General features: G+C 39.6%; 1 protein-coding gene across 3 annotated transcripts in view; it reads right to left on the reverse strand.

Moving 5' to 3' along the window:
* Positions 1 to 566: 566 nt before the first annotated feature.
* The window catches only part of SETX (senataxin), a 31207-nt gene continuing 19591 nt past the window's right edge, over positions 567 to 12182 (reverse strand). For 2 of the 3 annotated variants that reach the window (XM_062590708.1, XM_062590709.1), the window contains exons 15-26: positions 11865 to 12021; positions 11178 to 11279; positions 9362 to 9477; positions 8565 to 8636; positions 7528 to 7677; positions 6907 to 7014; positions 6022 to 6209; positions 5566 to 5658; positions 4774 to 4938; positions 4211 to 4309; positions 2685 to 2772; positions 567 to 1677 (exon numbers count right to left, since the gene is read on the reverse strand). In XM_062590708.1, the coding sequence (XP_062446692.1) occupies positions 895 to 1677; positions 2685 to 2772; positions 4211 to 4309; positions 4774 to 4938; positions 5566 to 5658; positions 6022 to 6209; positions 6907 to 7014; positions 7528 to 7677; positions 8565 to 8636; positions 9362 to 9477; positions 11178 to 11279; positions 11865 to 12021 (2121 nt within the window). In that variant the 3' untranslated portion in view covers positions 567 to 894. The remainder of the gene's footprint in view (positions 1678 to 2684; positions 2773 to 4210; positions 4310 to 4773; positions 4939 to 5565; positions 5659 to 6021; positions 6210 to 6906; positions 7015 to 7527; positions 7678 to 8564; positions 8637 to 9361; positions 9478 to 11177; positions 11280 to 11864; positions 12022 to 12182) is intronic. The other variant, XM_062590711.1, reaches the window with a different exon arrangement.

Below are 12182 nucleotides of genomic sequence, written 5' to 3' on the forward strand. Positions count from 1 at the left end.
AACAGAATTCAGTAGTAACACTGAGAACCAACTGCTTGCCCTTTTGATCTCTGTAGATCTCCAAGAGCTCTATACAAAGAAATTCAAGTGTCATTATCATTAAGCATTAAATAGATCTTCGACAGAGATTCCACAGTCCTGCTGACTACTCATCACATGGACTCAGAGCTCATAGGCTTTAATCCATAGTTCGTACCACCACTGCAACAAGACAAAGGATTCCAGCTGATGAAGCAGCAGCAAGAACAAAACTCAAGGCACATTCGTATAAACATAAGCTCTTTTGTTCCTATAAAAAACGGGAAATAGAATATACAAAATAAGTGGAATTTTCTCCATTCAACCTATGTTCCTCTGTCTTCCCTGAGGCACCAGCAGAACACAAGGAAGAATCACTGCTACCATCTTTCCAAAATTTCTTGTTTGCTATCAAATAAGTTAGACTTACCAGGACAAAAGGAAAAAGAAGTCTGGCTGGATTTTTTTTTTCTTTTTGCTTTGCCTGAGTTCTTCATAAAAAAATTGCATCACTATGAAATTAGCGTTTGCACACAGAAACAAGCAGCTATATACCTGCCAAATTAAATCTTAAAATAATTTTGTACTGTACAAATATACATCATTAAACATTTACAATCTGATGACAAAATTCACTGCCCTTCCAAGCAATGCAGCTAACTCAACTTTTCTGTTCAAAAGCTCAAAGTTATCAACCATCAGGTATAAATTCTCTTTGCAATTAGTGACAGGATGGGAAAAAGATCAATCTACTGATTGTAGAAGTATCAAAATAAGGGAGATCCAGGTGTATAAAACATCTTAAAATAAAGTCCTTGCTAGACAGAAATCTGGGGCTGGATTCCGAGTAATTGGCCAATACTAAACACACTGCAGTCAGTGAAAGGTCTTTCTTCGCTTAGCACTGTTTGAGTCCTTGCTCTCTGGTACTTCATCTGATGCTCTCCTGGTTCCAAAACGATAGTCTTTGTCTTTGCTCCATTTACTGCTACTGCTTTGACCTCCTCCACTCTGGGCCATTGAACCGTTTTTTGATAAAGATCTCCAGTCACTGTCTTGCTGAGCTGCATAAGATGATGTGGAAGGCAGGTCGGATTGCCCCGTTGTTTGCTGGGGCCTCTTAGAAGTTTCTTTTTTGGAAATTTGATCCCTGACAGCTGAGGATACTTCCGGGCCTTGTTGTGATGTTGTTCCCCGATCGCCTTTGGCTGACTGACTGCTGTCTTTTGAGACCTGCTCCTTCCCTTTTGCCTCTGTTCTACTAGCCAGCCTTGGGTCCCGTGGTTTCCCTTGATCAGCAGGCTGTGCTGTAGCCTCCGCTGGTGTGGAAACAGTGGCTCTCCTGGAGTCTATAGCCTGAGGCCCCTGTGGCTGCTGCAGCCCTTTGCTTCCTTGCGGCGCTGCAGGGACGGCAGCAGCAGGGAGTTCCGGTGGATTGCTGGCCTCCCGTGGATTTGAGAGCTCATCCCGCCTGCTACCAGAAGAATAAGCCTGCACTGGAGGAGCTTTCTTTGTCCCTGGTTTGGTGGGGGGCTGGTAGGGGGTTGGCTTGAGCTTCAGAATCTTAGCAGCATCCTTCTTGTAGTTTTTGTCTGATGTCTTAATAATGGCACCTCTTCTCTGAGCATCCTGAATCAGCTCATTCCAGTCTTTATTTTCCTTTAAAAAAGAAAGGGGAAAAAAAGAGACATTCTCCATCACACAAAAGAGTTAGCAGAAGGAAATCAACATGTATGCTGGAGGATGCATATCCTCCTTCACTCAAGGTACATGACCCAATTGTCACAAGAATCATTCTTACGCTCCTTCTGGAATGAAAGGATTAAAGACTCACTTGAAAGCAAAACAGCAACGGGTACTCTGGCTGCTGTAACTTCCAGCCACCAGCGATTACTGTTTAAACTGTTGTACTTGCAAAGGCTAGAAGAGAAGTTCATAGAATACGCAGAATGCAAGTGCAACAGGAATATTGTTTCAATGCCCTCTAGTGGTGTAGCCAAACCACCCCCACTCAATGTGAACAAAGTACAGTCAGACTTTAAATCTACTCTATAGCACTCCCTGCCCATTTGGTGGGCCTTTGTAGTTCCCCAAATACGTAGTTGTTTCAGAAACATCTGCCTTAGAGTACAACTATCCTGAGGATCCATGTGACTACACAGATTAGCATCAAACAATCTGAAAATCAGAAAACTGTGGGTTTTGTTTGTTTTTTGTGTTTTTTTTTTAATCATTTTACTTGTTCAAATATCTGATGACAATTACAGTAACAGGAGCTGGAGGAACAGTAATGATCAAGCAGAAAAGCATCTTTGCCACCATCCCCTCTTACCTGTAGACAGGATTTCTGCACTCCCCCTCCTCTAATTTAAAAGTACTATGATATAGTTTAATAGCTAAAAACACTAGGAAAGCCTTAAAAAAAAAACAACAACAACAACAACAACACACATACAACTTACTTTCCTGGAAGCAAGTAATACAGACTTTTTAAAGCTGTGAGAATCATAGCCAAGTGTCTCACCGGTCTAACTTAGCAACACACTTAAAAAGGATCCCTTTTCACATACTGGAGTAGTTTGAGGATGGTTTTCATTTGCTCACCCCTGACCTGACCTAAAAGGGTGGATCAAACAAAGGATCATTAGATGCAACACTGCACTCACCATGAGCGTTTTCAGTCGTCCGAGAATGAAGAGGCTGAATTTGGCCCGGGTAATTGTAACATTCAGTCGTTGAAGACTTGCCAGAAACCTAAGTGACAAGATAAAATTAAGTTCCTAAGCTGGTTCTTCTGAGACTTAAGTCTTACAAGAAGAGGAGATAACAGTCAGTTTATCAGTGAAACGAGGATAACACAAGTAGTTAAAGAGAAGGCCGTTCGTCACCCATTTCCAGATCCCACTACAGCAGCCCTGCCTTGCGTGAAGGGCTTTGGATGAAGTATGTTCCTTTCAGTGCTTCGACTCCTTGCAGGGAACTCCAGCCCTCCAGCTCTCACCACTGATACTTCCGCTCTTAGTGCAAATCCCCTCTTAACACTGATCACTGTCTCCTTAACTGTTCCTCAAAGCCTTAGTACTTCTGCCTGCACACACTCATGTGCAGAAGATATCAAACTCACTTCACCTATCATGACTTTAAGCTTCTTTTTGACTTGAACTGAAATAGATTAATATTTGGTATGATTAATGGGAAAACTTTGTACTGAGATGCAAAATGCTGGACTAGAGTATTTACTTATTCTAAAGGTGACAGCATTTTTGCTTTTGCTTTATCATGTTTCAAGTTCTGAAAAGCATATTCCTTGCAAAAGAAAGTTTTCGTATTACAAATATCAGACCACATCTAGACTGTTTCTATGGGACCAAAAAATCAAGGCATTAAAATCTAAACAAATAAATGCTTAACATACCTGCTTAAAGGTTGATTTCTGTTAATACTTATTTAACAAAACTCCCAACAAATCTTCGGGAGAAAAAAAGCTCTGTGAAACTAGTATCCACTATTTCTTCTCTAATGAAAGCGCTCCCAAAAAGCAGTGCAAGTTTGCAAGACAAAAGTTAGTGGTTTGGGGTTAAACATCACACCTGATATCTAGTTGTTTCTATTTCAAAAGGGAAATCCTTACATACAATTATCAAAATTGTCATCTAGAGTCAAGAGTTTGAGAGCTTCTTCATCCCTCAAAAGGCAACCACATTCATAGATGAATGAACCATCCAGCTGGTTTGAGTCACATTCCTAACACAACATATAATCATTTAGCAGCGCTTTTACAGACAGAATGGTATATTAATAGGATAGCGATAGTCACAAAAAAAGGATTTTGTTTTAGGACAGCAGCATTCAGAAAGTTACAATACATCAAAAAGCTATAAGGAGAATAACTGCTGCAACACTAACAAACAGCAAAGTTTCTAAGACCAATCCTGCCAAACAGTGATGGGCTAAAGCAATCATGCGGATTCATCAGCACACACTGCAGAAGAACACAATACCTAGCACTTCCATGTACCTTTTGTTCAAAGATCTTAAACCAGCAACATTGGCTCATGTGTTAAGATACTTTAATTTGTTAGCTATAATAATTTGTTCTCTAATAACTTTTTTAGTGTTGAAGCTCAGAATATAACAACTACACCTAGAGCACCAATGTAAGAGACTTGCAAGTCACTGAAGGCAAACATACCCAATCGACCCTTTAGAGCTGTTCGCCCGGACACACGTCACTATGATGCAGTCTTTCTCTCGCCCCTGGAACGCATCCACTGTGTCCACCTCCCCCAAGCTGTTAAGGAAAGAATTAGTAAGCCACTAAATACATTAGCTGAATTTTAGCAACACACTGAAATGGTCTAAGCACTATCCTGAATGATCAACTGTCAAAGTTCAGGGGTAAGCTTCTGTTTCTGAACATGGAAAGACTCAGTTTATGAATCTAAAGCAATCTTTGTTTTTCTGAGGCCAGGATCACTGTTGAAAAGTTGTTCAGTTCCACGTGGCTTGAGAATCACTTAAGTTTATCTGCAAATCAGCTTTTTTCAGAACAGCAATGTAATCAGAGTTCATATACAAGTAACAGCTAAGATCAGAAGGTCTTGCTTGTTTTAAGAGAAAAGGCTTGGGTGTCCCCTTTTCAAGATGTAAATACGTACATATTTTGACAGTCAGAAAAGTTTGAGAGGTTTTGGTCCAATTTTAAGAGGATAAAGAAAAAGGAAGTTCTGTGTGAAACCTCAAGAGTTTCTTTACCTGTTGCTCTTAAACACTCTGTCTAGCGCTTCTTGAATTCTTTTTTTCTGCGCGCTGTAAGGAGTAATTACTCCTATATGACGAAGACCAAGATCCTTCCTTTTCTCTTTAATTGTTTTAATTAACTCCATCACGAGTTTAACTTCCTGAGGATTACTAAAAGAGCTGAACAAGACAGAAAGGAAGGAAAACATTGAAGAAACACATTTGATCTCTTCCCACCTCAACGCTTCAGCCCAAGTTAAAGGGGGACTGTGAGTCAAAGCCCATGTTTTAAGATTTTGCAGCCTCTTTCAAACAGATGGTCAAAGCCCACTGAAACAGGCCTTGACAAGGGTTAGCAACAATGGAAAAGTTGGTACTGAAAACTTGGTCTACAGGTTCCCTTAAAGCTTCATAGCTTTGCTTTCCCTTAGAGACGACATGAAGGGGAGGACTGAGCCTGCCCTCTTCTGGCATCATCTCAGTATGCAGCTGTGAAAAACAAGTCACTAAGAAAGGAAGGGGTGGGGAAAATCGAGGACCAACTATATTACAGTTAGCACAGACTGAGGGCATACACTGGCACCGAGCAGACAGTCAAACCAGGATTAAAACCAGTTACACACCAAGAAAAACACTTAACATCTGGTTTCAGTAAAACACTCTTCCAGAAAATTAAATCAAGTCTAGCAGAAAACGAAGTTCTGGCTACTTGCTGTATAAGGAGAATAAAGGAAAAAGGAAGATTTCTCTGCAGGCAATTAATTACTACCATGTCTAAGATTTGGCAGAGCAGAATGCAGGACTTACTCATTGTCTCTCTCCTCATGACCATCTCCTACATCAAAAATTAGATAAGGCTGGAACGGCCATTCTGAAGAACATCTGCTCTCTTCTGTTGCTCTATAAAGAACATTGGTATCACTAGGTTAACCATAAAAAATACTAAAAAACTGATACATGGTTATTAAACACAATCAACTTTCAGCTTTTTTTCCAGAGTTCCTACTTTTTCATTTTTTGTCATCCGTGTAAAGTGAGGTCTGGAATGGAACTCCGCGCAGTAAGGAATTTGCTCAGTCTTAAAAGTGATCTAGTTATTTCATGCATCATGGCCAGCATTAACAGGAGAAGGCATGTAAGTTTTCGCCCATTAAGCATCTTCCTCCACAACCACAAGAATTTAGATGCAAAAGAACAGCCTAATGTGAAAAAGCTTTCTTTGAAACTGCTTGTGCTCAGAAAGCAGAACACTCTGCTACTCACCTGTCAGTCTTCAGACTCCTGCCATAAATGTAATTGGATGGGAAGAGGCAGATGTCAGGGTGCATCCTGTACTGCACAGTGAGCTGCACAACTGGCAGACTTCTTAAAACATTCTGCTGCACTTGTGCTTCCAGGTGTCTGTGCAGGCGCGCCATCAAGGACCGATCATAGCCATAGTCCTGAGCTTTCTGCCAGGGGGAAGACACGAGATTTACTTCTGGGCAATCAGGTCCAAACTTAATAGGAGTTTGGACTTAAACTAGACACTACTTTCTTTTAAGATTCTAAATCACTGATGAAGAGTTTGACAGCCTAACTACTTGACTTCAGTTTTCTATTCATACTTGTCTTATTATTTCAATACAGGTCACCTACATAAGTCTGAATCTTATTAGTGCGGTATTCAGTAACACATTTCCTTTCTCTGAGCTGCAACACATTAAAATTTAAACACATTAACAATAGCAGAAAACAAGATTTTGCAAATAAGATCTCCTTAAACAAATATTCAACCTCCCCACAATTTGTGCTACTGGAGAAGGAACACTGTTCTTCCTCCTTTATCAGATGTTTAAAATAGTTCTCCCAACTGATGGATACAAGAAAATGCTCCTAGTATGTTCATCCTTAAAATACCTTTGTAGGTGAGGAAGTCCCCCCACAAACAGTCTCCATCCCCATTCTTTAAAGGATGCAACACTGACTGAACTTCACATAACAACACAACACAGCAGCACTAAAGTTTTGGTGCCACAGTTTTACTTACTAGTGCATGAAGTTATTTTCAAGCTATATCAGGTATTTCTATAGAGGCTCACACACACACCTACAGGCAATACTGACAAGATCTCAGCACAGCAGAGACCAAACAGCTTGAACACTTACCTGCGATTTTACAGTAGGAGGGAGCTGTCTGGGATCTCCAACAAGGACAAGTTTATTACAGCGATGAATCAGCGGAATGAGTGTTTCAACTTCACAGGACTGTCCTGCCTTTTGTATATGCAAACAAACAGGACAAAAAGTAGAAGTTGTAAGCAAAGAGGTGGAGAGAAGTATGTTACATTTTCTGCAACACAGCCAGAATAACTCTGAGATCCTTTTAAAGGCTTCTAAAGAAAGAGGGAGAAAAAAAGAAGGATCTTTTTCGTAATAACTGAAAAATCTGTTCAGAGTTTTTAAGTGATACGCAGAGCTCTCCAAACAGATACAACCGTAACCCAAACATTTGGAAGTCTGTTACTATAGAGCCAAAGTTTAACCATAGTTTTAAAGTAAAAATGTTTCCCATTAAAGCAATATCCAAGCAAGCAAAAAAAAAAAAAAAATCACATTGCTCAGGGATCTACATGGTAGGACAGGCTGGTTATCAATTAAAACATGGAGACAGGGGAATTAACCCACAATATATTACATCAGTGGCTGAACAGCTACAAGCAGCCTAAGCAAAGAACAAGGCAAACGCTAGATGTGGAATATGCTTCAGTTCTACATAGCTTTACTGACCTCATCCACAATAACGCAGCTGAATGGATCAAGTCCTTGCCGCCAAAAAGCGGATTCCAGCAGAGTCCCTCCGCTTGTGCTCAGTGTGCAGCAAATGATGTCAGACTCCAAGATGATTTCTGCCTGTACTCTCTGGGAGCACCCTTGAACCTTCAAGTACAACAGGTCACTGTGTCTCCTCTTTTCTTTTAGCTTTCTTGAAACACCTACTTTGTTCTTATAGCAATTTCTAACTGCCTGAACAATTCCAACTGGCAAACAGATCACACATAATGTGCCATCCCAGTGAAACTATCTGTTACTACAAATGCAAGTTACAAATTTGCTTGACTGAAACGTTACTCACCTGAATTCAGATCAATGCTGCCTAGACAAACTATTAAGTAGTATTCCTTCATCTCTACAGTTAAACAATCTAAACATAGTAACTGTGAACAAAGTTTAGTTTGCCATTGCACTCTAACTCCAAGCCTCCATGACTATGACAGTCAGCCTATATCTGTTGAATATCAAACCTTTCATTATCTTTTGTATGATTTGTACTACTTGGCTTTAATTTATAGGGTTTTTTTTCTATTAGTTTTTATTTCCACTCTCAAATATATCTCTTTTCACACAAAAGAAATCCTCCAGCTACTGCTTTCCTTAAAAAATATTTAAGCACATCTTGACTCCAGTAGGATAGCACAGGGCATAAAAATGGTGAAGATGAGTCCTAGAACATGAGGACAACATGCATGTTTCCATTAACTTCTTTTCCAAATACGCTACGTTTTGTTTTACATTCACCCTCATCTGCCAAAGTTAACTTCCTCATCCACTTTTTTTTGTGATATGCAGCCAGCAGACTACATCTGTATTTTACATCAGCCCATTCTTTACTTACTCAGTTTATGTCCTCTATCTGCTTGCTGCTTTATTTATAAATACTCCAAGCCACATCAATTCCAAACCTCCACTATTCTTAAGAGATACCAAAGTAGATAAATACATTAGCTGAGGTTTGTTAAAGAACTGCCCTGAGGATAAATTCCTACCTCCTTTAGTTGAGATGCAAGCTGTTGTCTCTCCTTTGAAAGTCTGCCAATTTCATCATCTAACATTTGATTCTGGAGGGGGGAAAAATAAAGAGAAACTCCATTTTTTATATAGATAGAAATAAAGAATAATTAACAATACACGTTTCCTAGAGATCTTTTTCTCCCACATCCTCAGATGTTTCCTAAACATCTAAACTTAAGTAAACTGTCTTCTAATATCAAATATGTTAAAAAAAACACCGATCACCATTTTTATAAAAACGGTCAACATATCCAGTATTGTGTGCTGCAGCGTCTAAATTTTTAAGTTTCTGTGCAACCGGATACATGATTTACCATCAACAAGCTATAGTTTGAGCACAAATGACAGATTTTTATGCAGTTGAAAAATTTCAAATGCAACAAACAGATCTCCAAATCTCAGACTGCAAAATATCTTCAGATATTTTCAGACAAATAAAGGAGAGCTTTGAAGTATACAATGGAATGAAATCATGAAGTTCTATAAGTATGATTACACTGAATTCTAACTGATGACAAAACTAAACGAAGGCCACAGAAAAAGGAAAAATGTGCCATGGTTGAGCAGCTGAGCACACAAACATACACGGACAAGAAAATTCCTGATGTAAAATATCTCCTTCCTTTCCATGGTGCTAACCAGCATTTCCACCAGTTGGAAAAGCTGGTGAAAGACATTGTTTCTGCTCAGACATGACTTTATAAGGAGTTCTTTGCTCTTTGGATTCATCTATGAATTCAAAATCACAACCAGATTAAGAATACTATCTTACTATCTCCTTCTTCTCACATCTATGCATGGCACGTTGACGAGACAGCATGTCCAGCTTTTGATCTAGAGCTTCTTTTCTCTTCTGAATACCCTGGTCACGGTTAGGGAGTTTGCGATCTACAATAAAGAAAACATACAGGAGGAATAACAACTATGTTACAGTATCTCTTCCCTCTCAGTCAAACATCTTAAATGATTTTTTGCCTTTTCCCTTTCTTCCCCTCTTTTTTTCCTCTGAGGTCTTTTATCTTGGACAGTAAAAATGACGATAATACACTTTCAGTTCCAAGTCCAGCTCTCAAATGCTGCACAGCCTAGTTTTAAGACATAATTCTGCACTATTTAAAGGCAATGGCTTTAATATGTATTTATTGCCACTTTAAAAAAGAAAGAAATTACAAGAGACAGTCTTGCTTAAATTTTTTTCCCCACTTAGATTTTTAGATGTAAACTGATGTAAGACAGAAACAACGCTTTTAAAGCATTGGACAAAGAACAAGAAGGTGAGCAGGAGTAGTCACAGTATAGACTCACAAAGTGGAACTCATGTTTCACCAACCTAACAGCCATTTACAATGAAATGAAAGGCTTGATGAGGGGAGAGCAGTGGACATTGCCTACCTTGTCTTCAGTAAGGTTTTCGACACCATCTCCCATAATGTCCTCATAACCAAGCTGATGAAGTACAGGGTACAAGAGCAGTGAGGGGGACTGAAATCCAGCGGAACGGGGTTATGGCAGAAACTTTAGTTGGAAGCCAGTAACTAGCAGTGTACCCCATGGGTCAATACTGTTCAACTTCTTCATTAATGACCTGGATGATGGGGCAGAGTATACCCTCAAGCAAAGTTTGTTGACGATACAGAACTGGGAGAACTGGCTGATACAGAGGGTTGTGCGGCCATTCAGAGGGACCTCAACAGGCTGGAGAAATGGGCAGACGGGAACCTCGCAGTTCAATAAAGGGAAGCACAAAGTCCTGCCCCTAGGGAGGACTATTACATGCACCATTAAGTGCTGAAGGCTAACCTGCTGGAAAGCAGCACTGGGGGTCCTGTTCGACAAGCTGGACATGAGCCAGCAACGTGCTCTTGCAGCACAGGCGACCAGTGGTGTCCTGGGCTGCAATAGGTACAGCGTTACCAGCAGGTCAAGGGAGGAGATCCCTCTACTCAGCTCTGGTGAGGTCACATCTGGAGTACTGTGTCCAACTCTGAGCTCCACAGTACAAAAGAAATACAGAGCTACTGGAGTAAGTCCAGCAAAAGGCTGCTAAGATGATTAAAAGACTGAAAGGCTGAGAGAGCTTGGATTGTCCAGCCTAGAGAAGGCTTAGAGGGGATCTTAACGAGTATAAATATCTGAAGGAAGGATGTAAACAAGGTGAAGCCAGACTCTTTTCAGTGGTGCCCAGTGACAGGATGAGATGCAACGGGCACAAACTGAAACACAAGAAGTTCCATTTGAATATAAGGAAAAGCTTTTTTATTGTGAGGGTAGCTGGACACTGGAATACGTTGCCCAGAGAGGTTGTGGAGCCTCCATCCTTGGAGATATTAAAAAGCCATCTGGACACAGTCCTGGGTAACCTGCTCTGTGTGACCTCACTTGAGCAGGGTGGTTGGACTAGTCTTGAGGTCCCTTCCAAGCCCAACCATTCTATGATTCTGTGAAAGCACTGTGTAATGTGTAACATTGCATAAAAACCTTTTGCCTGATCTTCCCTCTTTTTGAGCATGCAGCAGTCTCAAAGTGTGTATCATCATCAACCTCTTAAAGAAAACTGAAAAAGAGAGTCTGATTTTCTTGTTACTTACTCATTCTATGTTCAACTTGCTTATCCAGACTAAATCCACGTACTTCACTGCTGATTGATTTTTCTGCACCCAATCGCACTAATCTGACATCACCACAGTTTCCTGTTTATGAAAAATAACATTGTCAAAATCCTTTTGGATTGATCCACTCACCTCTTCATTCAGGTTTCAGAGAAGAAATATTTTTTTTAAATTGTGAATATCAAGCAAAGCTTTTAACATTTTCTTCTCTTAGAGAGACTGCAATAATTTATTTGTATTTATACAAAGTTAGCTATAGAAAAATTCAGAAGGAAAAAATTGAATGGATCTGACACTGAAATTATTTTAGCGGTCTCTGTTTAATATGATCTGTGAAGCCTAATTTATTCAATACAAAAGATAAGAATCCTCTGTTCAAACCTTTAAGGGGAACTTAAATAGCAGTGAACAGATATTAACACGAAGGTGAAAGGTTCAATACCTACATAAAGACCACATGTAATTTATTTGTAAAGATGAAAATACACTTTTTTTTTTTTTTTGAAAAGCAACAGTATGAGGATGAACCAGTAACATTCAGCAAAAGAAAACATCTTTTGCTTAGAGTAACAAACAAGTGTCATACCTAATAAGCTGTTCCAGTTTCTGCTCCAGGATTTATCTACTTAATACAAGAAAAAAAAAAATCTTTCAAATAAGCCATACCCAAAGGATCCTGTCTGTTTTGGCATTTTTCCTTAAATTCAACGATGATCTTTTTCATGAGTTCATCAACAGCAGCATTGGATGGTGCACAGACTAGAAAACGGTTTGACTTGATCTTGGAATTTGGTTTTTGAGTTCTTTTCTCATTCCTAGTGTTCTGTAGATTAATTAACAATAAATCAGAACAGGCTCTTTAGATTGTTTTTTTGGTACTTTAAAAGCCAGACTGTACACTTCTATTAATCAGCATGCAGTGTAAGAAGACTGTTGTACTTGAACATCTCTTAAGGTATAGTATGCCTTACACTTAGTAAGGAA

Source organism: Rhea pennata, chromosome 18, assembly GCF_028389875.1.
Source record: "Rhea pennata isolate bPtePen1 chromosome 18, bPtePen1.pri, whole genome shotgun sequence".
Taxonomy (NCBI): domain Eukaryota; kingdom Metazoa; phylum Chordata; class Aves; order Rheiformes; family Rheidae; genus Rhea; species Rhea pennata.